Below are 27,419 nucleotides of genomic sequence, written 5' to 3'. Positions count from 1 at the left end.
TGTTTCTTGTTACGGAGAGTGACATGTTAAGCATGCCGAGATGAGAAGACTTAAAGCCGCAATGCAAATTGTCTCTTCAGAGAGGAAGAGGACTAAAACTCTTGTGCCATCTATTGGTAGTAGCAATCCTAAAAGTCAGTCGACCTTTTAACGAGCCTTGTCACTAGTGTTGAGCATTACGATACCGCAAGTATCGGGTATCGGCCGATACTTGTGGGTATCGGAATTCCGATACCGAGATCCGATACTTTTGTGGTATCGGGTATCGGTATCGAAACAACATTAATGTGTAAAATTAAGAATTAAAATAAAAAATATTGCTATACTCACCTCTCCGACGCAGCCTGGACCTCACCGAGGGAACCGGCAGCGTTCTTTGCTTAAAATGCGCGCTTTTACTTCCTTCCGTGACGTCACGGCTTGTGATTGGTCGCGTGCCACCCATGTGGCCGCGACGCGACCAATCACAGCAAGCCGTGACGTAATTTCAGGTCCTCAATGCAGAAATAGGCATCAGGACCTGAAATTACGTCACGGCTTGCTGTGATTGGTCGCGTCGCGGTCACATGGGCGGCACACAACCAATCACAAGCCGTGACGTAATTTTAAAAATGCGCGCGTCTCCTGCCTCCCGTGACGTCACGGCTTGTGATTGGTCGCGTCGCCCATGTGACCGCGACGCGACCAATCACAAGCCGGAACGTAATTTTAAATTCCTGAATGCCTAGAATTAGGCATTGAGGACCTGAAAATTGCGTCACGGCAAGCCGTGACGTCACGGAAGGAAGTAAAAGCGCGCATTTTAAGCAAAGAACGCTGCCGGTTCCCTCGGCGAGGTCCAGGCTGCGTCGGAGAGGTGAGTATAGCAATATTTTTTATTTTAATTCTTTATTTTACACATTAATATGGATCCCAGGGCCTGAAGGAGAGTTTCCTCTCCTTCAGACCCTGGGAACCATCAGGGATACCGTCCGATACGTGAGTCCCATTGACTTGTATTGGTATCGGGTATCGGTATCGGATTAGATCCGATACTTTGCCGGTATCGGCCGATACTTTCCGATACCGATACTTTCAAGTATCGGACGGTATCGCTCAACACTACTTGTCACATGACTTAGAATAAAAATTGCATATTGAGATTCTGGTTTTGGCTTTTATCCTAAGTCATGTGACAAGGCTTGCTAAAGAGTTGACATTGACTTTTAGGATTTCTACTTCCAATAGGTGGCACTTTTGTTCTAGTCCTCTTCCTCTCTGAAGAGACAACTTGCAATCTTTTTTAATAAAATTTATTCTTTTAAAGGGTATTATGTTTTTGTAAGTCTGTCACCTCAGAGGCTCTTCCAGTGTGTCATGGCACCTGCAAACCATAAAAGCCAAATCTGCACTATAATATGGCGTTCCTTCCCTTCTGAGCTTTCCACTAAAAAGTAGCTACAGATTGGATGTAGGGAATTGGCGTACTCAGGAGAATTTGCACAACAGAATGTGAGGTCCATTTTTTCCCATTAGCTGTTATAATAATTAAAAACTTAGGGCTAAAACAATATTTTATTGGTAAAGATGTAATTATTTTCTCTTCACCCCCCAATCGTATACATTTCTGTGAAACACATGTGTTGTCAATATGCTCACTGCACCCCTAGATTAATTCACTGAGAGGTGTAGTTTCTAAAATGAGTTCACATATAAGGGATTTCTGTTGTTCTCTTATATGTGAACTCATTTTAGAAACTACACCTCTCAGTGAATTAATCTAGGGGTGCAGTGAGCATATTGACAACACATGTGTTTCACAGAAATGTATACGATTGGGGGGTGAAGAGAAAATAATTACATCTTTACCAATAAAATATTGTTTTAGCCCTAAGTTTTTAATTATTATAACAGCTAATGGGAAAAAATGGACCTCACATTCTGTTGTGCAAATTCTCCTGAGTACGCCAATTCCCTACATCCAATCTGTAGCTACTTTTTAGTGGAAAGCTCAGAAGGGAAGGAACGCCATATTATAGTGCAGATTTGGCTTTTATGGTTTGCAGGTGCCATGACACACTGGAAGAGCCTCTGAGGTGACAGACTTACAAAAACATAATACCCTTTAAAAGAATAAATTTTATTAAAAAAGATTGCAAGTTGTCTCTTCAGAGAGGAAGAGGACTAGAACAAAAGTGCCACCTATTGGAAGTAGAAATCCTAAAAGTCAATGTCAACTCTTTAGCAAGCCTTGTCACATGACTTAGGATAAAAGCCAAAACCAGAATCTCAATATGCAATTTTTATTCTAAGTCATGTGACAAGTAGTGTTGAGCGATACCGTCCGATACTTGAAAGTATCGGTATCGGAAAGTATCGGCCGATACCGGCAAAGTACAGGAGCTCTGCTAATGTGACATGGCACCCTCAAACCATTCCAGCAAAATCTGATCTCCTATATGGCACTCCTTCCTTTTTGAGCTTTCCACTGTGCCTCAATAGTAGTTTTCAATGCCATATGGGGTATTTATGTACTCAGGAAAAATTGTGTAACAAATTAAATGGTTCATTTTCTCCTATTACCCTTTTAAAAGCAACATTTTAGTGGAAAAAATGGTAATTTTTCATTGACTCAGCCAACGGCATCAAATTCTGTGAAGCACCTGTGGGTTCAAGGTGCTCACCATGACTCTAGATAACTTCCTTGAGGGGTATAGTTTCCAAAATGGGGTCAGTTGTGGGGGGTTTTCCACTGTGTGGGCACATCAGGGGTTCTCCAAATTCGACATGGCATCCGCTATCAATTCAAGCCAATTTTGCTTTCCAAAATTGCAAACCTTTCACCAATATTCTGATAATTTCACAAATAAACGCAAAAAATTTCAGCCTAAGTTTACAACTAGCATGAAGTACAATGTATTGTGAAAAAAAAAATCTCAGAATCACTGGGATACATTGAAAGGTTCCAGAATTATTATCACATAGAGTGATACTGGTCAGAATTGTTCGGGAGTGCAGAAATTAATGTTGCTACATTTTTTTTGCTTACTTATTGTTACATTACTAAAAAATAACTTTATTAAAACCTATATCTAAAATGAAATCATATTATGTAAGACACAATAAAAATCTGTTTTTACATTTAAAAAATCATTTGGCAGAGAGCTCAAGTACCCCACAGAATAGCAGATGTACGAGGTCATTTATAATTTATGTTCTCTCTCTAATATCTCTGCTTCCATTCGTAGACCCTACTTTCCAGTAAGCCTTGGGGAAAGATATTATGGTAATTTTAAACTTGCTTTTGATTTTATTATATTATGTATTAAAGCAAACCTGTCACTTCCCTTCAGTGTCACAGTGGAGAGCCCTGGTTTTGGACTAAAGACATAACTCAATGATTTTAATCTAACAGTGTTTTTTCCCTTAATCTTACTATAAGGGCTCACTCACACTGGTGTATAATATGGAGGAGTGCAATGCGAGAAAACATCAAATTGCACTGTGACCAATGTTGTTCAATGAGTCAGTGCTGATCTGCAAGTTTCTCCTCAGCTGTAATTGGGCTGAGGAAAAAATCACTGCATGCAGCGTGTGGCTGTGTATATCGGAAGAGACTCGCCAATGCAAGTCAATGGGTATGAAAGAGAAAACGGACGGCACATGGACCATGCATGTGCTGTCCAATTTTTACACACACACCTCAAAGGAACCAGGAAATTTCATCAGCCAAGTTCAGGAAATTCACAGCCAGAACCCTCAGAATAGATAGATACTATAGATAGATAGATAGATAGATAGATAGATAGATAGATAGATAGATAGATAGATAGATAAGATAAGATAAGATAAGATAAATACTGTAGATATCCTGCAGATATATAATGCTACAAGCCTCTCATATATAATAAGCTCTTACCATTTAGCGCCTTTTATGCAGCACCAAAGGGTGTGTATCCTAATAAATAAACAATTAAAAAAAATAATATGGGTTCCCCCTATTTTTGATAACCAGCAAAGGAAAAGCAGACAGCAGAGATGATATTATCAGGCTGGAAAGGTCCATGGTTATTGGGCCCTTCGCAGCCTAAAAATACCAGCCGGCAGCTGCCCTTGAAGTGGCACATCACGTTAGATGTGCCAACTCTAGAATTTTGCCTGGCTCTTCCTTATTGCCCTGGTGCGGTGGCAATTGGGGTAATGGTATTTGGGGTTGATATCAGCTGTAATTTGTCAAAAATCACAAAAATCAGATACCCCCACAGTAACTAAGTAATAAAAAAAAATCACAAACACAAAAATAAATTTTATTTAAAAAAACACTCCCTGACACATTCTCTGGTCCACCAATATATTTTTAACTAAAATAAAAAGCCACACAGGTTCGCTGTAGTCCAGGAAATCCACTGTAGTTCACTGAATCCAATGTAGTCTACCAATGGAAACCTGAAAAATGTAAAGACAGAGAAAAAAATAACAATACACTATCCATCATTCACCAATTTATTTGAAGAAATGTTTCCACGCAGGTGCAATATAGTCCAATGTTCCCCCAAATCAGCCCTGGTGACTCTGAATAGAAGTAACATTACAGCTATTCACAGTCGCTGGGAAGTGACGTCACTGCTCATCAGAATTGCCGCCTCATGCTGTGCTCTGTGAGACCCCAAGACTCTGAACATCGGTAACGTCAGTAACTATACCACTCATCAGTAGGGTTGAGCGACTTTTATTTTTATAGGATCGGGTCGGGTTTCACGAAACCCGACTTTCTCAAAAGTCGGGTCGAGTGAAATCGGCCGATCCTATAAAAAAGTCAGGGTCGGGGTCGGCCGAAACACGAAACCCAATGCAGTGCAATGAGATACTATGGTTCCCAGGGTCCGAAGGAGAGGAAACTCTCCTTCAGGCCCTGGGATCCATATTAATGTGTAAAATAAAGAATTAAAATAAAAAATATTGATATACTCACCTCTCCGACGCAGCCTGGACTTTACCGATGGTAACCGGCAGCCTTCTTTGCTTAAAATGAGCGCGTTCAGGGCCTTAGATGACGTCACGGCTTTGTGATTGGTCGCGGCCGCCCATGTGACCGCCACGCGACCAATCACAAGCCGTGACGTAATTTTCAGGTCCTAAATTCCTAATTCTAGGAATTTAGGACCTGAGAATTACGTTACGGCTTGTGATTGGTCGCGTGGCGGTCACATGGGCGTCCGCGACCAATCACAAAGCCGTGACGTCATCTAAGGCCCTGAACGCGCTCATTCTTAGGAAGGAAGGCTGCCGGAAAGAAGCCGAGGGTGAGTATATTCCTATTAGGTATATACTCACCCTCGGACGCGCCCTGCTTCTTTCCGGCAGCCTTCCTTCTTAAGAATGAGCGCATTCAGGGCCTTAGATGACGTCACGGCTTTGTGATTGGTTGCGGACGCCCATGTGACCGCCACGTGACCAATCACAAGCCGTGACGTAATTCTCAGGTCCTAAATTCCTAGAATTAGGAATTTAGGACCTGAGAATTACGTCACGGCTTGTGATTGGTCGCGTGGCGGTCACATGGGTGGCCGCGACCAATCACAAAGCTGTGACGTCATCTAAGGCCCTGAACGCGCTCATTTTAAGCAAAGAAGGCTGCCGGTTACCATCGGTAAGGTCCAGGCTGCGTCGGAGAGGTGAGTATATCAATATTTTTTATTTTAATTCTTTATTTTACACATTAATATGGATCCCAGGGCCTGAAGGAGAGTTTCCTCTCCTTCAGACCCTGGGAACCATAGTATCCCATTGCACTGCATTGGGTTTCGTGTTTCGGCCGACCCCGACCCCGACTTTTTTATAGGATCGGCCGATTTCACTCGACCCGACTTTTGAGAAAGTCGGGTTTCGTGAAACCCGACCCGATCCTATAAAAATAAAAGTCGCTCAACCCTACTGATGAGTGGTATAGTTACTGACGTTACCGCTGTTCAGAGTCTTGGGGTCTCACAGAGCGCAGCATGAGGCGGCAATTCTGATGAGCAGTGACGTCACTTCCCAGCGACTGTGAATAGCTGTAATTAGAATTAGGAATTTAGGACCTGAGAAATACGTCACGGCTTGTGATTGGTCGCGTGGCGGTCACATGGGCGTCCGCGACCAATCACAAAGCCGTGACATCATCTAAGGCCCTGAACGCGCTCATTTTAAGCAAAGAAGGCTGCCGGTTACCAGCGGTAAGGTCCAGGCTGCGTCGGAGAGGTGAGTATATCAATATTTTTTATTTTAATTCTTTATTTTACACTTAAATGTGGATTCCGATACCGATTTCCGATATCGCAAACATATCGGAACTCGGTATCGGAATTCCGATACCAGATTCAGAAGATCGCCGACCTCATGGCCGACCCCACACAGGGGTCGGGTCGGGTTTCATGAAACCCGACTTTGCCAAAAGTCGGCGACTTCTGAAAATGGCCGACCCGTTTCGCTCAACCCTACTCATCAGAATTGCTGGGTTTCAAATGGGAACATTTTTTCAAATAAATTGGTGAACAAAAGGTAGTGAATTGTTTTCTTTTCTCTATTTTTATGTTTTATGATGTGCCTTTTCTGGGGTGGCTGGGGACAGATGTTTTTAGCCGGGGGGGTCCAATAACCATGTTCCCTCTCTAGGCTATTAATATCTTCCCTCAGTTACTGGCTTTCCCACTCTGGTGGAGAAAATTGCACGGGAGCCTACGCCAATTTTTTTCCGGGATTTAACCCTTTAATTTAATAGCTAGAGCCCCCAAATTTTACACAGAGACACTTCTCACATTAGTAAAGAGGAATATGTAATAAAAGAAGGGATATGAGATGGTTTAATGCATGTAAACCATGTCTCATATCCTGTCGGGTTTGTGAAGGAGATAGGAAAAGCCGGCCATTGAATTACCTGCTTTTCTGCTATCTAGCGCTGAATTAAATATATATATATATATATATATATATATATATGTGTCTCACTGACATATATATATATATCTAGACTGTATATATATTTTTAAGAATATTTGAGCCGATGGATCCATGATATGCAAGCCTGCGAGAAAAAAATGCCATACGGAAGCCATACGGATGCCATACAGATGACACATGGATGACACATCTTCATTATCGTCCCCGGTGCCTGCTTTGTAAGTAAGAAGTATAGAAAAGTAGGAGACAAAAAAAGCGCAAATAGGGTCTTATCCCCGGGATTGTTTCTAATCAATTATGAGAGAACTGCTCACCTGGTGGTACACAGTAAAGGCGTGTAGTTTGTCAGCTGCTGCAGATCCACAGGTTGGCGCTGCGACCTCTTAGAACCGTTATAATAGATGAAAGTGGATAAAATCCGCGCTGCTTCCTCCAGCTCTTCAGAGCTGGAAGAAGCAGTGCGGATTTTATCCACATTCATCTATTATAACGGTTGTAAGTAAGAAGGGCAGCGCAACTGCGCATGCCAGAAAAAAAACTTAATGCGCAGGCGCCGGGGATGATAATGAAGCAAGAGGAGGCGGCGCCCGGCACGCACATGCCCGGAGTGACGGCTGGGAGGCGTCTGGCTTAGGAAGGAAAGACCCGCCTCTCTGGCGATTTCAGGGTATGAGGGGGCACATTTTATAAACGTTTATTTCAGCATGTGAAGGGAGCATAACTAAAAAAGCCACCTTGTCAGAATGCAGCATTTGTGCTGCACAAGGTAGCTCTTTTAGTTACAAACGCCTGAGGGGGTGACAGGTTCCCTTTAAGCAGTTTTGCAATCATTTCCTGGTTTCCTGGTGTGTTTTTTTAACCAACTGGCTAGACAAAGAAAATTCAAGGTACAAGTGATTTCTTTTTTCTTCCATTTTTTTCTTTGGTGAGGGGGTGGGGACTTTTATAATAAAATACATGTGTCTCTTCCCCTTTGTCATTTTTTTGCACTATTTAGCTTGCATGAAAAGCTGCAGAAGGCTATTACTAGCCCAAACATTTAGAGAGCTTCTCTAACAGCTTGACGTCCTCCTGGCGCAGCCAACAGGGGGGCACCATTGGACCTCCTTATGCGGTGGTCTGAGGTGTCTCCCCAGTGCCTGCCTTTTTCTGAGCCGTATTCTGGGATTCAGCCATTCCCTGAGGCAGCAGAGAAGGTGCAGTATGCTGTCTCTCAGTAATCAACTGTACTCGCATCTTTCAGACCCGAGTACAATTAAAGCCTCTGGGTCAGGGCAACATCAGCAGCATGATCAGTTCATATGATCACGCTGCTGACGTCACTCACTTGCTCTGCAGAGGCAAAGATGACAGGGCATAGCATTGGTGGTAAGTGCTCCAGCCTCTAATGGAGGTGAAGACACTAATGATGAAGGTGGAAATTTGAGGACCTAGTTTGGGGGGATAGGAAGGGATGTGTGGGGACGCAATATGGGGAGTCATGGTGGGAGAAGTTTGAGTACCCAATATGAAGAGCAAGGCAGAGATGGGGGTATGTATGAGGATACAATAACAAGTGGGGGATGAGTGCAGACACATGTATGGGGAGCAGGGGCGAGAAATTGGAGGACAGTTTGAGGAGCAAAGGGGCTGGATGGGTGCAGACACATGTATGGAGAGTGGGGGAGATACATTTTAGGACAGATGAGGGAGTGAGTACTGTGTACTCACAGTATGGGTAGAGAGGAGGCGGGATGGGTACGGATACATTATGAGGAGCAAGGGGGAAATGTACGTGGACACAATATGGGGAGCGATGATGATGGGATGAGTGCAGACACAGTATGGGGAGTCAGGGAGATGTGTGAGGAGGTAGTATGGAGTGAGCTGGTAAATATATGAGGAGACAGTATGGTTAGCAGGAGAGGAGACAATATGAGGAGAGAGGGGGAAGTGTGTGAGGAGACTATTGAGGGGAATACTGTGAAGAGACAGTATGGGTGGAGAAAAGTGTGAGTGGGCACAGAATAGTGACTGAGTAGTTGGTGGGGGGTTTACATGGGGAGACAGAGTAAGGGCACAACCAGGAGGGGACAGTATGCCAAGGAGAGGGAGTGTGATGATGGGGGCACAGTATAGAGACTGTGCTCTATAGGGGGGAAACATTGTAAAGAGGGGGCCCAGTATGGAAAGGGGAGGACTGTGTGGAAGGCATGTACCATAGGAGGGACATGGTGTGGGTCATATTTTATGCAGGGAATTTAGTGAGGGGCAATTATTTATTCAGTATAGGGCAGATATTTTTATTTGGGAGGATTGTAATGACACTGCTATTTTTAAAGGGAACCTACCACCCCGTTTTTTAAAAATTAGATAAAAATAGTGTGAAATAGGGGCAGAGCTGGGCTTTACATTAGGGCCTTTTCGGTGCCTTTACACCCCCGTTAGGCTGCCGAAATACCTTTGTGAAGTGGCCGTTTTCTGCTGTCACTCAAGTGGGTCAGGTCGGATGGGCGTGGTCACAGCGCTGTTTGTCCCCCAGGATCCTGCTCATCATTACGTTGGTGGCGTAGTGGTGTGCGCATGTCCAAAGAAGATCCACTGCCCAGGAGATGAATAACGGCGCGGTCTTCGCTATTCAGCCGTTTACCGGTGGGCGCGGCCATCTTTCCTGTGGCCGCGCCTGCGCAGATGGAGCGCTCTGCTGCCCGGGACTTCAGGAAAATGGCCGCGGGATTCCGCGCGTGCGCAGATGGAGATCACGGCGGCCATTTTCCTGAAGTCCCGGGCAGCAGAGCGCTCCATCTGCGCAGGCGCGGCCACAGGAAAGATGGCCGCGCCCACCGGTAAACGGCTGAATAGCGAAGACCGCGCCGTTATTCATCTCCTGGGCAGTGGATCTTCTTTGGACATGCGCACACCACTACGCCACCAACGTAATGATGAGCAGGATCCTGGGGGACAAACAGCGCTGTGACCACGCCCATCCGACCTGACCCACTTGAGTGACAGCAGAAAACGGCCACTTCACAAAGGTATTTGGACAGCCTAACGGGGGTGTAAAGGCACCGAAAAGGCACTAATGTAAAGCCCAGCTCTGCCCCTATTTCACACTATTTTTATCTAATTTTTAAAAAACGGGGTGGTAGGTTCTCTTTAAGTGTATTGTGTGGGGATGTGCTGCAGAAGACCGGAGAAGATGGAAGTCTGCAGAGAAGAGCTGTGGCTGTAAAAAGTCATCATAGCCTCTGGACAAGAAAAGAAAGAGAACGACCTCAAATCAGAGACAATGTCATCTATCGGGTACCTGCTGGAAAAAAAGTGGAATAAAACGCGATAAAAAAGATTATTGTAAATAAAAATAGTATACCTGAAAATTTCAACATGTTCCACAAAAAACAAGCCACCATACAGCTCCATCAGCGGAAAAATTAAAAAGTTATAGCTCTTAGAATACAGTGATGCAAAAGTAATTCTTTTTTTCTACAAAAGTTTTTATTGCTTAAAAGCTCCAAAACATAAAAAATTACATAATTGAGGTATTGCTGTAACTGTACTTACCCGGAGAATAAAGCTGGCTTAACAATTTAACCACATGCGTAATGGCATAAAACCCCGCCAAAAAACAATTCCTGAATTGCTGTGTTTTGTTAATTCTGCCTCCCAAAATTTGGAATAGAAAGTGATCAAAAATGTTATGTGCCAAAAAATAGTACTAATAAAAACGTCAACTAGTTTCACAAAAAACAAGTCATAGCATGACTCTGTTGGCAGAAATATGGAAAAAAAATAAAGCTTTCAAAATATGGCGATGCAAAGTCTAGTTTTTTTTTTTTTTTAAGTGTCTTTTAGTGTGGGATAGCAGCCAAAGATACAGAAATATATAAATCTGGTATCACTGTAATCGCACAAATGAGAAGAATAAAGTTGTACTAGGAACAGAGTAAAAAACAAAACAAAACAATTCTTCACCTGCTGTTGATTTTTTTATTTTGTGTCCCAAAGATCACAGTAAGGCTACGGTCACACTACCAGTATGTGGTCAGTATTTTACATCAGTATTTGTAAGCCAAAACCAGGAGGGGAACAAACAGAGGGGAAAGCTATAATAGAAACACATCACCAAGTCTGTATTTTTGACCAACTCCTGGTTTTGGCTAACAAATACTGATGTGAAATACTGACCAAATACTGATAGTGTGACCGTAGCCTAAGACTCGGCGCACATTTATCCTGTGCTCTATGCTGAGCACTCATACCGCAGTTTCCGTGTAAATCTCTGAAATACGTGATTCAAATGGAACCAATCCCCTGTGCTCAATAGATAAAATTTACCTTTATTCTTCAATTTATTAAAAATTCAAAAATTGGTGCACTACAAAAACCATCACCATGACAACAACATACCATAGGATAGATCAGGGTGGTGCCTAACCCTGCACTCCACTATAAACACCCTACCTACCAGCGGAGGTTGGCACCCTTATTGCGCAATTGACGCCCCCGCTCACCGTCGGCTATCCCTCCTACCCCTAACAGGCCCTATTAGGATGGGATGAAATTATCTCAATCATGCATAGCAAACCACAATCATTTGCTTAGTCTGCATTGATAAGGTGGCAGATCTCTAGTTGCATCTGACCTGCCCCTGCCTACCAGCGGAGGTTGACACCCTACTTCAGTACAACCAAGGCATCATATCTAGAGGGAACCTGCCCTGAGATGCTGAGGATTGTATCAATCAGGCTATCTACTATGAGAAGCTAAGTAACCCTTTGCAAAACTGTTTTTTGCTCCTGATGAACCTCATGTATTTAGTGAGGGGAAACGCGTCGAGCATATGAGCATATAAGGGAAATGTTTATGAGTATATAAGTGATAGACACTTTGTGTTTCCAAGGGATTTGTCCGGTGTCTCAGTGGTTAATATGTGGGCTGATCCCAGGTTATATATCAATCAGAGTATCAACTTGTATCTTATCTTATGTACATGCACTGTGACTGAACAGTATATTAAGGGGATCTTGTGATATCTGTAAGACTGGATGTGATATCTAAAATCAAGTATTACCAAATCATACTGCGTCCTGTATATATGTACTGTGAATGGATATCATGTTAGGGGGATCCGGACACATATATGTAAATCCTGAGGAACACTTTTTTGCATCTCAAAGCACTATAGCACCTTAATACACCCTCTTTGCCCTTAACCACCTGAAAGGGACAGGGTAGAGGATAGCCGTCGAGGAGCGGGGGCGCCATTGGCGTACTGAAGTAGGGTGTCAACCTCCGCTGGTAGGCAGGGGCAGGTCAGATGCAACTAGAGATCTGCCACCTTATCAATGCAGACTAAGCAAATGATTGTGGTTTGCTATGCATGATTGAGATAATTTCATCCCATCCTAATAGGGCCTGTTAGGGGTAGGAGGGACAGCCGACGGTGAGCGGGGGCGCCAATTGCGCAGGTATAAGGGTGCCAACCTCCGCTGGTAGGTAGGGTGTTTATAGTGAAGTGCAGGGTTAGGCACCACCCTGATCTATCCTATGGTATGTTGTTGTCATGGTGATGGTTTTTGTAGTGCACCAATTTTTGAATTTTTAATAAATTGAAGAATAAAGGTAAATTTTATCTATTGAGCACAGGGGATTTTTTCTGTGAGCGCTTTACAAAATAGGTCCCCATAGATATTTTTTTGTTCTGTGAATAATTCAAATGGAACCACCGGTGGAAGATTCCCTATAATAAAGCAGATGGAGGCAATGTGGACGTCGTCTGGCCACCTATGTCAGGTGTCCGTATTTTTAGGTGTGCATAAAAGCAAGGTTGGCTACAGTTTTGTGCATTTCTGAAAAGAAGAACACCACTGAACAGAGGCCAGACGGAGTCCAGAGTAACTCTGCTGCCTCATTATATTGAATAGATTCCTCGGGGCCTTCATCTGGATCACATTACTCAGATATTTAGATGTTAACTCCAATGTAAGTGCTCAGCGTAGAGCGCAGGCTAAATGTGATCCAAAATATTGTGTAAAATGTTCCCAACAAACGCTTCAACTCAATCCCCAAAAAAAAACAAGTTCCCATTCAGGTTCGTCATCTGAAATATAGGGGGCTTCCATGTTACTAGTAGTACAAATACTCTGTAAAAGCGCTATGGCTCCACTTCCCGCAAAAGAATTTTAGTGAATACTCAGCTCCAATGCCCCTCTTCCTTCTGAGCCCCACAGTGTGCCTAAACCACATTTAGCATCCACATGTTTGGCAGGGGTATTATTTCCAAAATGGGGTCACTTGAGGTGGAATTCTGCTATTCTAGGAAAATTTGCGCACCAGGAGGAGCTCCTACCATTCTGAGTCTTGCCGTGTCGCTAAGGCTACGTTCACATTTGTGTTGTGCGCCGCTGCGTCGGCGACGCAACGCACAACGCAAACAAAACCGCAACAAAACGCACGCTAAAACGCTGCGTTTTGCGACGCATGCGTCCTTTTTTGCCGAAAGTTGGACGCAAAAAAAATGCAATTTGTTGCGTTCTCTGCGCCCAACGCTTGCGGCCATGCGTCGCAAAACGCAGCACAACGCATGTCCATGCGCCCCCATGTTAAATATAGGGGCGCATGACGCATGCGGCGACGCTGCAGTGCCCGACGCTGCGGCGCCGAACGCTAATGTGAACGTAGACTAAGCAGTACTGTACAGCCAGATATGAGGTATTTTCACGTTCAGCAGAAATTGTGTGACAAATTTTTGTGCCATTTTTACCTATTTCCCTGTGTGAAAATATAAAATCTGGGGCTCAAACAAAATATTAGTGGTAAATATTTAATTACTACTTTTTCACTGCTCAATGGTATAAAATTCTGTGACACACCCGTGGTACCCATATGATCACTGCACCCTTAGATGAATTCATTGAGAGGTGTAGACTGTAAAATGGGGTCAGTTATGGGGATTCTGCTGTTCTGACCTCAAGATCTCTGCTAATGTGACAGTGGGTCATGGCACCGAAACAGTAAAATCTGCACTATAATATGGCACTCATTCCCTTCTGACATTTGCACTGTGCGTCAAAAGTAATTCTTGAGTACATGCAGAGTATTAGCGCAATCAGGAGAACTTGCACTCTGAGATCCAGTTTTTCCTATTAGCCCTTATAAAAATTAAAAATGTGCGGCTAAAACAACATGGTAGTGTTAAAAATTTAATTATTCTTTCTTCATGACTCAGTGGTATAAACTTCTGAGAGGCCCATATGGTGTCAACATGCTCATTTCACCCCTAGATGAAATCATTGAGATTGTAAAATGGGGCCACTTATGAGGGTCTCTGCTGTTCTGGCACCTTAGAGGCCCTGCCAATGTGACATGGCACCCTAAAACTCTTCCAGCAAGATCTGAACTCCAATATGGTGCTTTTTCTCTTTGGGCTTTACACTGTGCATCAAAAGTATTTTTTGACAACATATGTGGTATTGGCACACTCAGGAGAAACTGCGCACCACATTTTACTTTCCATTTTTTCTTTTTATCCTTTCAAAAATAAAAAATTTGGGGCTAAAATATTTTTTTTGTGGGAAAAATTAGATTTATTATTTTTACGGCTCTATGTTATAAACTTCTGTGAAGCACCTGAGGGTTCAAGGTGCTTACCACACATCTAGAAACATTGAGGGGTCTAGTTTCCAAAAATAGTGTTACTTATGGGGGGTTTCCACTGTTTAGGCACATCAGGGTCTCTCCAAACTCTACATGATGTCTTGATTCTAGCCATTTTTTACATCAGAAAGTCAAACGGTGCTCCTTCCCTTTTGAGCCCTGTCATGCACCCAAATAGTAGTTTTTACCAACATATGGGTTATCGGCGTACTCAGGAGAAATTGCACAACGAGCCTTGCAATATCACACCAAAGAGATAATTTGCATATTTAATTAACCAGCGGAACATGCAAGGCGTTTAAGTCTCCTCATACTGTTGTGTAAGACCTGGTATGCCACAAAGAGAAAACTTACCCTGTAGTTCCCAGTCTTAGCCTCTCACCTAGCCAAATCAGATTTCTTACTTTGGACAGTTTCTGCAATTGAGATTCTGATTTGGCTTTTATCCTAAGTCATGTGGCAAGTCTCGTTAACTCCTTACCAACCTCCGCCATACTAATACGGAGGAGGTCAGATTCCCTGCTTTGATGCGGGCTCCGACAATAGCGGCGGGTGGAATCGTGATTCACCCGCTGCTATTAACTAGTTAAATGCCGCTGTCAAACGCTGACAGCGGCATTTAACTGCCGCTTCCGGCCATCTGGCCGGAAATGAGTGCATCGCTGAGCCCCGTCACATGATCGGGTGTCAGCGATGTGTCGGCATAACAACCAGAGGTCTCCTTGAGACCTCTATGGTTGTTGATGCCGGATTGCTAAGAGCGCCACCCTGTGGATCGCTCCTATGTAGCAGAGCTGATCGAGTTGTGCCAGCCTCTAGCCTCCCATGGAGGCTATTGAAGCATGGCAAAAGTAAAAAAAAAGTTTAAAAAAATGAAAAAAATAAAAAAATATATAAAAGTTTAAATCACCCCCCTTTCACCCCACTCAAAATAAAACAATAAAAAAAATCAAACCTACACATATTTGGTATTGCCGCGTTCAGAATCGCCCGATCTATCAATAAAAAAAGGATTAACCTGATCGTAAAACGGCGTAGTGAGAAAAAAAATTGTAACGCCAGAATTAAGCTTTTTCGGTCGTGACATTGCATTAAAATGTAATAACGGGCGATCACAAGAACGTATCTGCACCAAAAGGGTATCATTAAAAATGTCAGCTCGGCACGCAAAAAATAAGCCCTCACCCGACCCCAGATCACAAAAAATGGAGACGCTACAGGTATTGGAAAATTGCACATTTTATTTTTTTTAGCAAAGTTTAGAAATTTTTTTTGCCACTTAGATAAAACATAACCTACACATGTTTGGTGTCTATGAACTCATAATAACCTGCAGAATCTAAATGGTAGGTCAGTTTTAGCATTTAGAGAACCTAGCAAAAAGGCCAAACAAAAAACAAGTGTCGGATTGCACTTTTTTGCAATTTCACCGCACTTGGAATTTTTTTCCCGGTTTCTAGTACATGACATACTAAAACCAATGATGTCGTTCAAAAGTACAACTTGTCCTGCAAAAAACAAGCCCTCACATGGCCATATTGATGGAAAAATAAAAAGTTTTGGCTCTGGGAAGGAGGAAAGCGAAAAACGAAAACGCAAAAACGAAAAAGGGCAAGGTCGTGAAGGGGTTAAAGGGTCGATATTGGCTTGTAGGATTGCGCCATCCAATTGGTGGCATTAGAGTTCAAGTAGTCTTCCTCTCCGAACTGACAATTTGCATATTGGCTTATAGATAATTGACTTATGGCTGTAATGCTCTATATTTACATAGGGAAGCATATTCAACTGATAGATCTGCTTTAAACCTATGTTGAAGTTCACAGCACACACTTTTAAACACAACACGGTGTTACCTGGCCTTGTTTTCTGACAGTTAAGGCAAATCTGTTACCAGATTTCACAATAACAACTGAATACATTATAAAATAGCTCTCTTAGCAAGTAGGCTGGTGTACTTACTTTGAATATCATGTCAGAATGAATGCATAATTCTTTAACTGTAGTCATGCTCATGTTGTTTTTGATATCAGGTGAGAATATTTAAAAAAATATTATACCCATTCTTTTTCAGAAAAATCCTGTATTTGCCTGTTAAAATTTAAATGTCCATCTCTTTGATATGGAGGGTTGTTGGTGAGTAAGATCAGGCTAAAATCATTCCTAACCGGACAGAGAAACTATTTTATTGGGTCCCTTTAAAAACACCCTTTCTATCTAAAACCTAACACCAAGAATGAAGAAAGTAAGCCATCAGACGCATATACAGCTCTGGCAAAAATTACGAGACCTCTGCAAAATGTTCAGTTTGACTGTTTTTTCTCTTTATAGGTATATTTTTGAGCAAAATATAAATTGTTCCATTATTCTATAAACTTCTGACAACATGTCTCTGGATTTCCAAGAATCAAATTTTGTATTTTTTTTCTGAAAAAGAAAAATGGTCAAAATTTTTTAAAAACCCAGTTGCTTTCAGACCTCAAATAATGCAAAGAAAACAAGTTCATAATCATTAAGAAACAACAATACTAATGTTTTAACTCAGAAATGGTTCAGAAATCAATATTTTGTGGAATAACCATGATTTTTAAAGGGAACCTGTCACCTGAATTTGGCGGGACCGGTTTTTGGGTCATATGGGCGGGGTTTTCGGGTGTTTGACTCACCCTTTCCTTACCCGCTGGCTGCATGCTGGCCGCAATATTGGATTGAAGTTCATTCTCTGTCCTCCGGAGTACACGCCTGCGCAAGGCAATATTGCCCATGACAGGGTTTTGATGTGGTGGTCTCTTAATTTTTGCCAGAGCTGTATAACGTGTAACCCGGACAGTATTCCCCAATTGCTGCCTTGTGACTCCCGTGTGGCCCGCGTGTATGGCTAGTATGTATTATACATACTGTAAGTGTCTAGGAATGGCTATAAAGATATATCTAGATATATCTGAGGCCTTACTGTCTTATAGGTCCTTACAATAAGGAAATGTAAGAGGATAGATCCAATATTATTGGTCTTTCATATAATTTTCCGTCCCTGAACCAAAAAGATTCAGTTTGCTCTAAACTTTTCTTTTTTTTGTTTTTGAGTAATGATTTTATAGTAATTTTGCGATTGAAAATAATAATGCCTGTGTAAAAGTAGATTGTATTCTGCACCTCCGAACATGCCTGATGTGCACTCTCCACTTCAGCGTGTCACTGCATGACTGATACTCAATTCCAACCAAAGTCTAGAAGATTAAAACTGCTCAACTCACATCAGTTCACTTACTTAAAAGATAGTGAACAGTGAAGCATGGCTTCGTTCACGGGCTGCAGAGCAATGGATGGGATCCTGACATGCACTACACTTCTGACATTGATATCTTCTGGCTGGAGAGGCTTCCATAGATCCAACTGTTGGAAAATAATAATAATAAATCACACATCATGCAGTTTATGAACGGAACAAGGCTCACAGTGAATGATACCTAGGAATAATGGTCATTAGTATTCAGTATGCAGAAGGACAGGCTGAGATTTACTGCGCTACATGCATGCCATGCCTAATTGCTTTCCCTCCACATTAATTACTCTATATCTGTAATTCACAAGAAGCCAGGTGAATCTGCAGTAATGAGGTCTAATAAAAGGGTCTGTGGTAGAACACTTTAGATGGCCCATCAACAAAACTACATTTATACTCATTGTATTTACCAATATCTATGGTGGTCATATTTGGTTACATATGATGGTATGTCTCATACAGTTTATACATATATAAGATGAAGACAATAGACAAATTATCTGGGAGTGAGGCTAACGTGGGACACTTCTCCAAGGGAAGGAATATGTCACAGGGTTACTGCAACACAGAGGACCTAAAAGACCGCAGCTTCTGATTGCTCCTACTCCTGCGCTGAAAAGAAGCACTTCTGTTCTTTTTAAATGGTGTTTATTTCTTTTGGCAGTACAGGAGTTAATCAGCCATGTTGGGAGCTCTGGGAGTCTTTGCTCTCAGCTGAGCTTGGTTAGCCACTCCTAACCCCTTTATAATCTAGGGGCTTTTTGTAACACATCGTCAGAGCTAGCTTATGCTGCATGGCTTGGAGAGAGGTGTTTTGGTGCTTGTTATGAGAAGGAGTTTGGAGGAGTTATGTGACTGTTGTGTGGATTTGTAAGTATGATAATTTCCTTCCATCCTCTTATTTTGTTTTTTCTCTATCCTCCAATCTTTGGTGCATTCCTCTTTTATACATGAGTGAATATTTGTATGCCTGGTATTTTCAGTTACCGTTGTTCGTGTTGCCTTGTTTGTCGGGTTGGTGTACTGTGGTGCACGGCAGCTCCCCTCTTCCCTGGGTTGGGTAAGGAAACAGACTGAGGGCAAGGCAAAAGGTGGAGGCCCCGGTATCTTCACCTTCAGAAGTATTCCAGAGAATAGGGCAAGCTAGGGTGCCCCCCTAGTGTTCAGGACAGGGAAGGAGCCCCTGGTCCTGGGTCACCCGACAGCTGAGTAGTGACAGAATGTTTCTGTTGTGTTCTAAGTTGACATTAGCAATGGCCTCCATACAAAATGCATACCAATTAACAGGTTTTACCACCCTCTTTTAAGACTGAATCTGATGTTGCTATGAGAATGTTCACTCTTATGTGAGGACTAGGTGTATGATGCTTCAGGTTGCAGGGTCACAAAGATTCTGTTCACATCAAATGTTTGATCTTTGTATTATGATTATTAAAAACTGTATTACATTTGTGTCCCAAGACTGTCTCTCTATGGCTAGATAACAGTTGGTACTCAGGTGACAAACAGCTTGTGGACATTATTGCAAATATTCACAACAACATGGCATTTTAGTAAGGTATCCTCCCATTTTTTTTGCCTTAAATCCTTATAAATGTGAACTTTACTGACTGAACTCATAGGTCGCAATCCACAGGATAGTCTCCCATTAATGGTTAGGTTGCAGGGTCAGAAATTTGGTCAAAATAGATCTGGGTCAGTAACAGGTAGTTTGGTCCTGAAATCGGTGGCTGAAGACAGGATCAGGAGCCAATCATCCAGTCCTCTAATATCCTGCTTTTTACTCATGATGAGCAGGAAACAATGGCCCTCTTGTCTTTTTTTTGAGGAGTGCTGTTCTTGTTGAAATGAAACAGCTCTTTTCTGGAAGGAAAAAAGCTAATTTGTGTCCCGTCTATTAACATAAAAGTACTAGTATCCAATTTCTAGATCCTCTCATTGATATATACACTCACCGGCCACTTTATTAGGTACACCATGCTAGTAACGGGTTGGACCCCCTTTTGCCTTCAGAACTGCCTCAATTCTTCGTGGCATAGATTCAACAAGGTGCTGGAAGCATTCCTCAGAGATTTTGGTCCATATTGACATGATGGCATCACACAGTTGCCGCAGATTTGTCGGCTGCACATCCCAAAGATGCTCCATACAAGGCAGGATGGATCCATGCTTTCATGTTGTTTACGCCAAATTCTGACCCTGCCATCCGAATGTCGCAGCAGAAATCGAGACTCATCAGACCAAGCAACGTTTTTCCAATCTTCTACTGTCCAATTTCGATGAGCTTGTACAAATTGTAGCCTCAGTTTCCTGTTCTTAGCTGAAAGGAGTGGTACCCGGTGTGCTCTTCTGCTGCTGTAGCCCATCTGCCTCAAAGTTCGACGCACTGTGCGTTCAGAGATGCTCTTAGGCCTACCTTGGTTGTAACGGGTGGCGATTTGAGTCACTGTTGCCTTTCTATCAGCTTGAACCAGTCTGCCCATTCTCCTCTGACCTCTGGCATCAACAAGGCATTTCCGCCCACAGAACTGCCGCTCACTGGATTTTTTTTCTTTTTCGGACCATTCTCTGTAAACCCTAGAGATGGTTGTGCGTGAAAATCCCAGTAGATCAGCAGTTTCTGAAATACTCAGACCAGCCCTTCTGGCACCAACAACCATGCCACGTTCAAAGGCACTCAAATCACCTTTCTTCCCCATACTGATGCTCGGTTTGAACTGCAGGAGATTGTCTTGACCATGTCTACATGCCTAAATGCACTGAGTTGCCGCCATGTGATTGGCTGATTAGAAATTAAGTGCTAACAAGAAGTTGGACAGGTGTACCTAATAAAGTGGCCGGTGAGTGTATATTTTTTTAAAAAATTCCTATGAAGTTCTCACATGCTGTGGCTGCTCCTTGATTACTTCATTTTGTAGCAAAACAGTTATTTCACTTGGAAAGCCTTATGGCCTATCAAAACCGTCAGTTGTGAATGCAGCCTAACATGGGCTATAGCTATACGGAGATATTTAATAGTCACACTTGTTTTCTATACAGTAAAGATGAGCAGATGAAATCACGGAACTCCTGTCCAGCGTCTAGGTCAGTGATACCTGGCCACTAGATGGGAGGCCCACGAATCTCTTACCTTCTGGTGTCCCCGGCATGACTTCTGATTAGCCAGGGCTGGCACAATGCCATGTGTGCGTAACGTCGCACAGATGATGTTGTGCCAGCCCTGACAAATCTATAACTATGCAATGGATCCTAAAAGGTAAGAGATTCGCCAGCCTCCCATGTAGCAGCGAGGTGACCTGGATGCTGAACGCGAGTCCTGTGAATCGATCCACTCATTTCTACTATACAGTAAACCTTAAAAAGAAGGTTCCAAATTTCCACAGAGTAGTAGGAGGCTTTAAAAACCTTATCTTATCCATGCAGTTTAATCTCCATACTAAGGCTGCTTCCACACATCAGTTTTTTGCCATCAGGCTCAATCAGGCGAATTCTGGAAAAAACGGATCCAGAAAAAGTTGCCGCCGGATCCGTTTTTTTCTCATAGACTTGTATTAGCGACGGATTGCGATGGATGGTCTAATGTTTCATCAGTTTTTTGACGGATCCGTCGAAAATTGGCTTTCCGGCGGCTGGAAAAAACAGACATAGTAACGTTTTTTGGGCCCGTTGAAAAAATGGACAGCAACGGATCCATCGCTGTACATCGTTTGCTAGAATGGAAGTCTATGGTGCCGGATCCGTCAAATGATGGAATCCGGCGACGGATTCCGTTTTTCTTTTATCTGAGCATGCTTCAATTTTTTGGGATCCAATTAGCTGGATCAGCTAGTCGGGTCCATTGAAAAAACGGATCCGTCGCATCAGTTTTTCACAATCTGCGACGGATCCGTTTTTTTCAACATTCGATGGATTGTGCCTGACGGCAAAAAACTGATGTGTGAAAGCAGCCTAAAGAGAACTTGAAGCTCACTATCCCTTAGGAGCATTATGCGACCATAGAACTATGAGAGCATTAGTGATAGTAATTCCCCAGACCATTAGAAAAGGATAGTCCCATCTTGCAGAAATCCCCTGAGGAGAAGAAGATAAGACCCTTGAGGAAGGAAACAGGAACAAAATGTAGCAATTTGAATATAAAGTTTAGGTACTGCATTTATCAGGGCGGTAGTCAATGTGGGGCCTTTGAGGGTGAGTCCAAAGCAATACTGGTGTGTAACAGGGATAGAATAGTATCCTGACCTGCTATAGGACAACTACATGACTGTGATGTCAATAGGAACAATCGGGCAATATTGATCCATTTCTTATACATACACAGTACACTTTTGTGTGCACATTTGTACCACCATTAGGTGGTACCACTGTCGTTATGTACATATGTACCACCATGCTCATCGGTATCCCCACCAACAAAAATTGTAATAGCACTTATTTCAAAGAAAGTTCTCACAGTGATGAAATTAAAACATAAACACAATACTTAAACTACATGGTGAACGAAGAACAAAAATAACTTAAAGACACAAAAAACAACTCTCACATCCCCTCCAACCCCACCAAAAATAACTAAAATATTATTTATTTATACCCCAAAATGGTTCTATTAAAAATGTGTTGCACTATTGAAAGCAAAAAAGCAAATGGTAGCATATTGTGGTCATTTTTTGCATAAGAAACATGCAATTATTATGTAAAAGTAGTAAACAGAAAAACAAGTGTTTGTATTCCAATACATGGAATAAAGCTCTAGGGTCTCTCCATGCACAGAATCTTCCTTTGTCAGGGCTGGAAGTCCCGACCTAACTTGAGAGGCCCTGAGAGGTTAGTGGTAATCTACTATATAATTGTCTAAGGGTCACTTCCGTCTGTCTGTCTGTCACGGATATTCATTGGTCGCGGCCTCTGTCTATCATGGAAATCCAAGTCGCTAATTGGTCGTGGCAAAACGGCCACGACCAATCAGCGACGGGCACAGTCCGGCGGCAAAATGGCTGCTCCTTCCTCCCCGCAGTCAGTGCCCACTCCATACTCCCCTCCAGTCAGCGCTCACACAGTAACGCACTCCGTTACCGCTGCTATTAACCCTGTGTGACCAACTTTTTACTATTGATGCTGCCTATGCGGCATCAATAGTAAAAAGATCTAATGTTAAAAATAATAGAAAAAATAAAAAATCGTTATATACTCACCGTACGTCATCATCTCGCGAGACCGCAATGCACTCTTGGGACCGGAGCGCGCGAGGAGCATCGGTAAATGCCTCGCCTGGATCCGGGGCCAACGGAAGGTGAGTATATAACTATTTTTTATTTTAATTCTTTTTTTTAACAGGGATATGATGCCCACATTGCTATATACTACGTGGGCTGTGCTATATACTACATGGGCTGTGAAATGTACTACGTGGGCTGTGCAATATACTACGTGGGCTGTGCAATGTACTACGTGGGCTGTGCAATGTACTACGTGGCCTGTGCAATATACTACGTGGGCTGTGCAATATACTATGTGACTGTGCAATATACTACGTGGGCTGTGCAATGTACTACATGGGCTGTGCAATGTACTACGTGGGCTGTGCAATGTACTGCGTGGGCGGTGCAATATACTACGTGGGCTGTGCAATATACTACGTGGGCTGTGCAATATACTGCTTGGGCTGTGCAATATACTGCGTGGGCTCAGCTGTGCTATATACTGTGTGTGCTGTGCTATATACTGCATGGGCTGTGCAATATACTATGTGGGCTGTGCTATATAATGCATGGGCTGTGCAATATAATACGTGGGCTGTGCAATATACTACGTGGGCTGTGCAATATACTACATGGGCTGTGCAATGTACTATGTGGGCTGTGCAATATACTGCGTGGGCTGTGCGATATACTACGTGGGCTGTGCAATATACTATGTGGGCTGTGCAATATACTACGTGGGCTGTGCAATATACAACGTGGGCTGTGCAATGTACTATGTGGGCTATGCAATATGCTGCTTGGGCTGTGCAATATACTGCATGGGCTGTGCGATATACTACGTGGGCTGTGCAATATACTACGTGAGCTGTGTTATACACTACGTGGCCTGTGTTATACACTACGTGGGCTGTGTTATACACTACGTGGGCTGTGTTATACACTACGTGGCCTGTGTAATACACTATGTGGCCTGTATGATACACTACGTGGCCTGTGTTATACACTATGTGGCCTGTGTTATACACTACGTGGCCTGTGTTAAACACTACATGGGCTGTGTTATACACTACGTGGGCTGTGTTATATACTGCGTGTGTGGGCTGTTATATACTACGTGAGCTGTGTTATATGCTACGTGGGCTGTTATAAACTACGTGGCTGTGTTATATGCTATGTGGGCTGTTATACACTCCGTGGGCTGTGTTATATACTACGTGGCTGTGCTATATACTCCGTGGGCTGTGCTATATACTCCGTGGGCTGTGCTATATACTACGTGGCTGTGCTATAAGCTACGTGGCTGTGCTATATACTATGCGGCTGTGCAATATACTACGTGGCTGTGCAATATACTACATGGCTGTGCTATTTACTACGTGGGCTGCTATATACTACTTGGCCGGCCGCGAACAATCAGCGACAGGCGCAGTCCGGCCTCAAATTGGCGTGGGATTTGAACCACGCTTCTCTACTTGGTCGGGACCGGCCGAATCCTGTGAATTCAATGTATTATTCTAAAATCTTCATAAATAAACTACATATATATTCTAGAATACCCGATGCGTTAGAATCGGGCTACCATCTAGTGTGAGTATAAGTATTTTTTAACCTTTTGATGGCCTCTCAAGGCTCAGGAAAATGGTGGCCAGTGGTCGCCATTTTGCTGAAACAGCGAAGAGTGGAATTACAAAAAATCTGCATTTTGGACTTTTATAATGTTAGAGTAGAATTAAATTCCACTCAAATATATTGGTTCTTCTCTAGCTTGTATGATTACAGTGACATATCAGATGTTACATTTATTTCAGGGATAATAAAGGGATGAGTCAAACAAATTACAGAAGAACATTACATAATAGAAGGTATAAGGTTGGGTTCACTAGAGAATTATCATTTCATTAATAACAACAACAAATCTGCGCAACAATATTTGTCACAATATTTATATTTCTGTTTTTCTCCCTGAATATAGCCATCTTTTATACCAACCTGGAAGGTCCTGCATACACGCTGAAAGCATTCAACTTGGTCCTTATGCTCTGGGATGATTTGTAAAACCTGGTCCCTAGACGAAAAAGAAGACTGATGGTTGGCACATCGAAATATATTCATCTCCATGTGGGCAATCACAATTCACATAGAAAACTGTTGTAACATGAAAGAGTTTTAACGATGCCGGTTTTAAGCTAGCGCCTAAATAAGAAATATATACAGTAGCAGCTCCTCCCCAGTCAAAGCTGACGATAATGAATCCTTTATGAATACATTCATGCCTTCTTCATTTAATAACTGTAGCGACCTTGAAAATTTCGGCAGGATTCCTTTTTATCTGTCTTACATCTTAAATTCGCAGGCATGGTAATCTGCTAGAATCGATTTTTATTTTCCAAAAGAGAGGCGTACTTAACCCTCTGAGGGAACAATTAATGTGCTTAATACAGCACTAAAGTTTAGCGCTAAATCTGAGGCATATCCCATCGAGAATACAGTTTACATGGTTTCTCCAATTTAGAGATTTTATAGTATTTGTAGGCGAAATGGCTTCAGTATAACTTTTTACTACACTAAAGGGCATAGATTTTCTGTATACAGTTTTCTCATATAAAAATACATGCAAAATGAAAAGATAAATTTTAGAATCTGCAGCCTGTCACATCCCTACTGGTGTCTCTAAGAGGTTTTGTATGTAACTAACACACCTACACTTCATAATGTAAAGATTTTCTGTGCTTTAACCCCTTCGCGACCTTGGGTTTTTCCACTTTTAAGTTTCCGTTTTTTGCTCCCCTTCTTCTCCCAGAGACATAACTTTTTTATTTTTCCATCAATATGGCCATGTGAGGGCTTTCTTTTTGTGAGACGAGTTGTACTTTTGAACGACACCATTGGGTTAGCTGTATAGAATACTACAAAACGGGAAAAAAATGTGTGTGGTGAAATTGTAAAAAGGTGCAATTTCTCAATAGTTTTTTATATTGCTTTTCTATCATGTTCCCTAAATGCTACAACTGACCTGCCATTATGAGTCTCCAGGTCATTATGAGTTTGTAGATACCAAACATGTCTATATTCTTTTTTATTTAAGTGGTGAAAAAAAATCCAATGTTTCTAAAAAAAAAAAAAATCGCAATTTTCCGAGACCCTGTAGCATCTACATTTTTCGTGATCTGGGGCTGGGTGATTGCTGATTTATTGTGTGACAAGGTTATTATTATTATTATTATTATTTATTTATATAGCACCATTAATTCCATGGTGCTGTATATGTGAAAAGGGTTACATACAGGGTTATAGATATCGTTTACAGTAAACAAATTTACAATGACAGACTGGTACAGAGGGGAGAGGACCCTATCCTTGCGGACTTACATTCTTCGGGATAATGGGGAAGAGACAGGAGGTCGGTGTGCTGCAGTACTGGTGGTGGTGAGGCGGCTGCTCTGGTGGTGGTGAGGCGGCAGCTCGGGTGGTTGGTGAGGCGGCAGCTCGGGTGGTTGGTGAGGCGGCAGCTCTGGCAGTGGTGACGCGGCAGCTGGGGTGGTTGGTGACATGGCAGCGGCTCGGGTGGTTGGTGAGGCGGCAGCTCGGGTGGTTGGTGAGGCGGCAGCTCTGGCGGTGGTGACGCGGCAGCTGGGGTGGTTGGTGATGTGGCAGCGGCTCGGGTGGTTGGTGAGGCAGCAGCTCGGGTGGTTGGTGAGGCGGTTTTAAGATGACGTTTTTAATACCATTTTGGTGTAGATGCGATCTTTTGATCACCCATTATTGCATTTTAATGCAATGTCGCGGTGACCAAAATAACGTATGTAATTCTGGCATTTTGATTTTTTTTTTATTACGCTGTTTAGTGATTGGATTAATTCTATGTATATATTAACAGATCGGTCATTTCTGAATGCTGTGATACCAAATATGATTTTTTTTTATAATTATTGATTTACATTGAATGGGGCGAATGGGGGGTGATTAGAACTTTTATATTTTTTATTTTTTTAAATTTTTAAAACATTTTTTTTACTTGCTTCAATAGTCTCCAAGGGAGACTAGAAGATGTGATCATTAGAAGCTTGCTTCTGCCCTGCTCTATGGAACTAAAATGATCACTTGTTATGAGCGCCGACTGATGGGCTGCGCTCATAGCAATCCGGCAGTGACAGCCACAAGGGTCTTCTGCAGACCCCGGGTTGTCATGCCAACATATCGGCCAACATATCGGCGACCCGCAGTTATGTGAAATGGGAGTTGATGGGCAGGATTAGGATTAAGATTGTTCAAATCAGCTGACATGTGCCAGAAAGTTGTGGGCTCATTGCTGGAGCTCGCAGCAAACAGGGGGAGCCCACCTTAGACGTAACTATACATTTAAGGTGGGAAAGGGGTTAGTACATCTT

The 27,419-nt window shown here is 42.6% G+C and overlaps 1 protein-coding gene across 4 annotated transcripts in view; it reads right to left on the bottom strand.

The window, feature by feature from the left end:
- CPO (carboxypeptidase O) overlaps positions 1-27,419 on the bottom strand; it is a 593,649-nt gene that overhangs the window by 118,246 nt on the left and 447,984 nt on the right. For all 4 annotated transcript variants that reach the window (XM_077275735.1, XM_077275733.1, XM_077275734.1 and 1 more), the window contains 2 exons: positions 25,021-25,096; positions 17,819-17,943 (listed from right to left, as the gene is read on the bottom strand). In XM_077275735.1, the coding sequence (XP_077131850.1) occupies positions 17,819-17,943; positions 25,021-25,096 (201 nt within the window). The remainder of the gene's footprint in view (positions 1-17,818; positions 17,944-25,020; positions 25,097-27,419) is intronic.

Source organism: Ranitomeya variabilis, chromosome 7 (genome assembly GCF_051348905.1).
Source record: "Ranitomeya variabilis isolate aRanVar5 chromosome 7, aRanVar5.hap1, whole genome shotgun sequence".
Taxonomy (NCBI): Eukaryota; Metazoa; Chordata; class Amphibia; order Anura; family Dendrobatidae; genus Ranitomeya; species Ranitomeya variabilis.
This window is presented reverse-complemented; position numbering and strand designations above follow the sequence as displayed.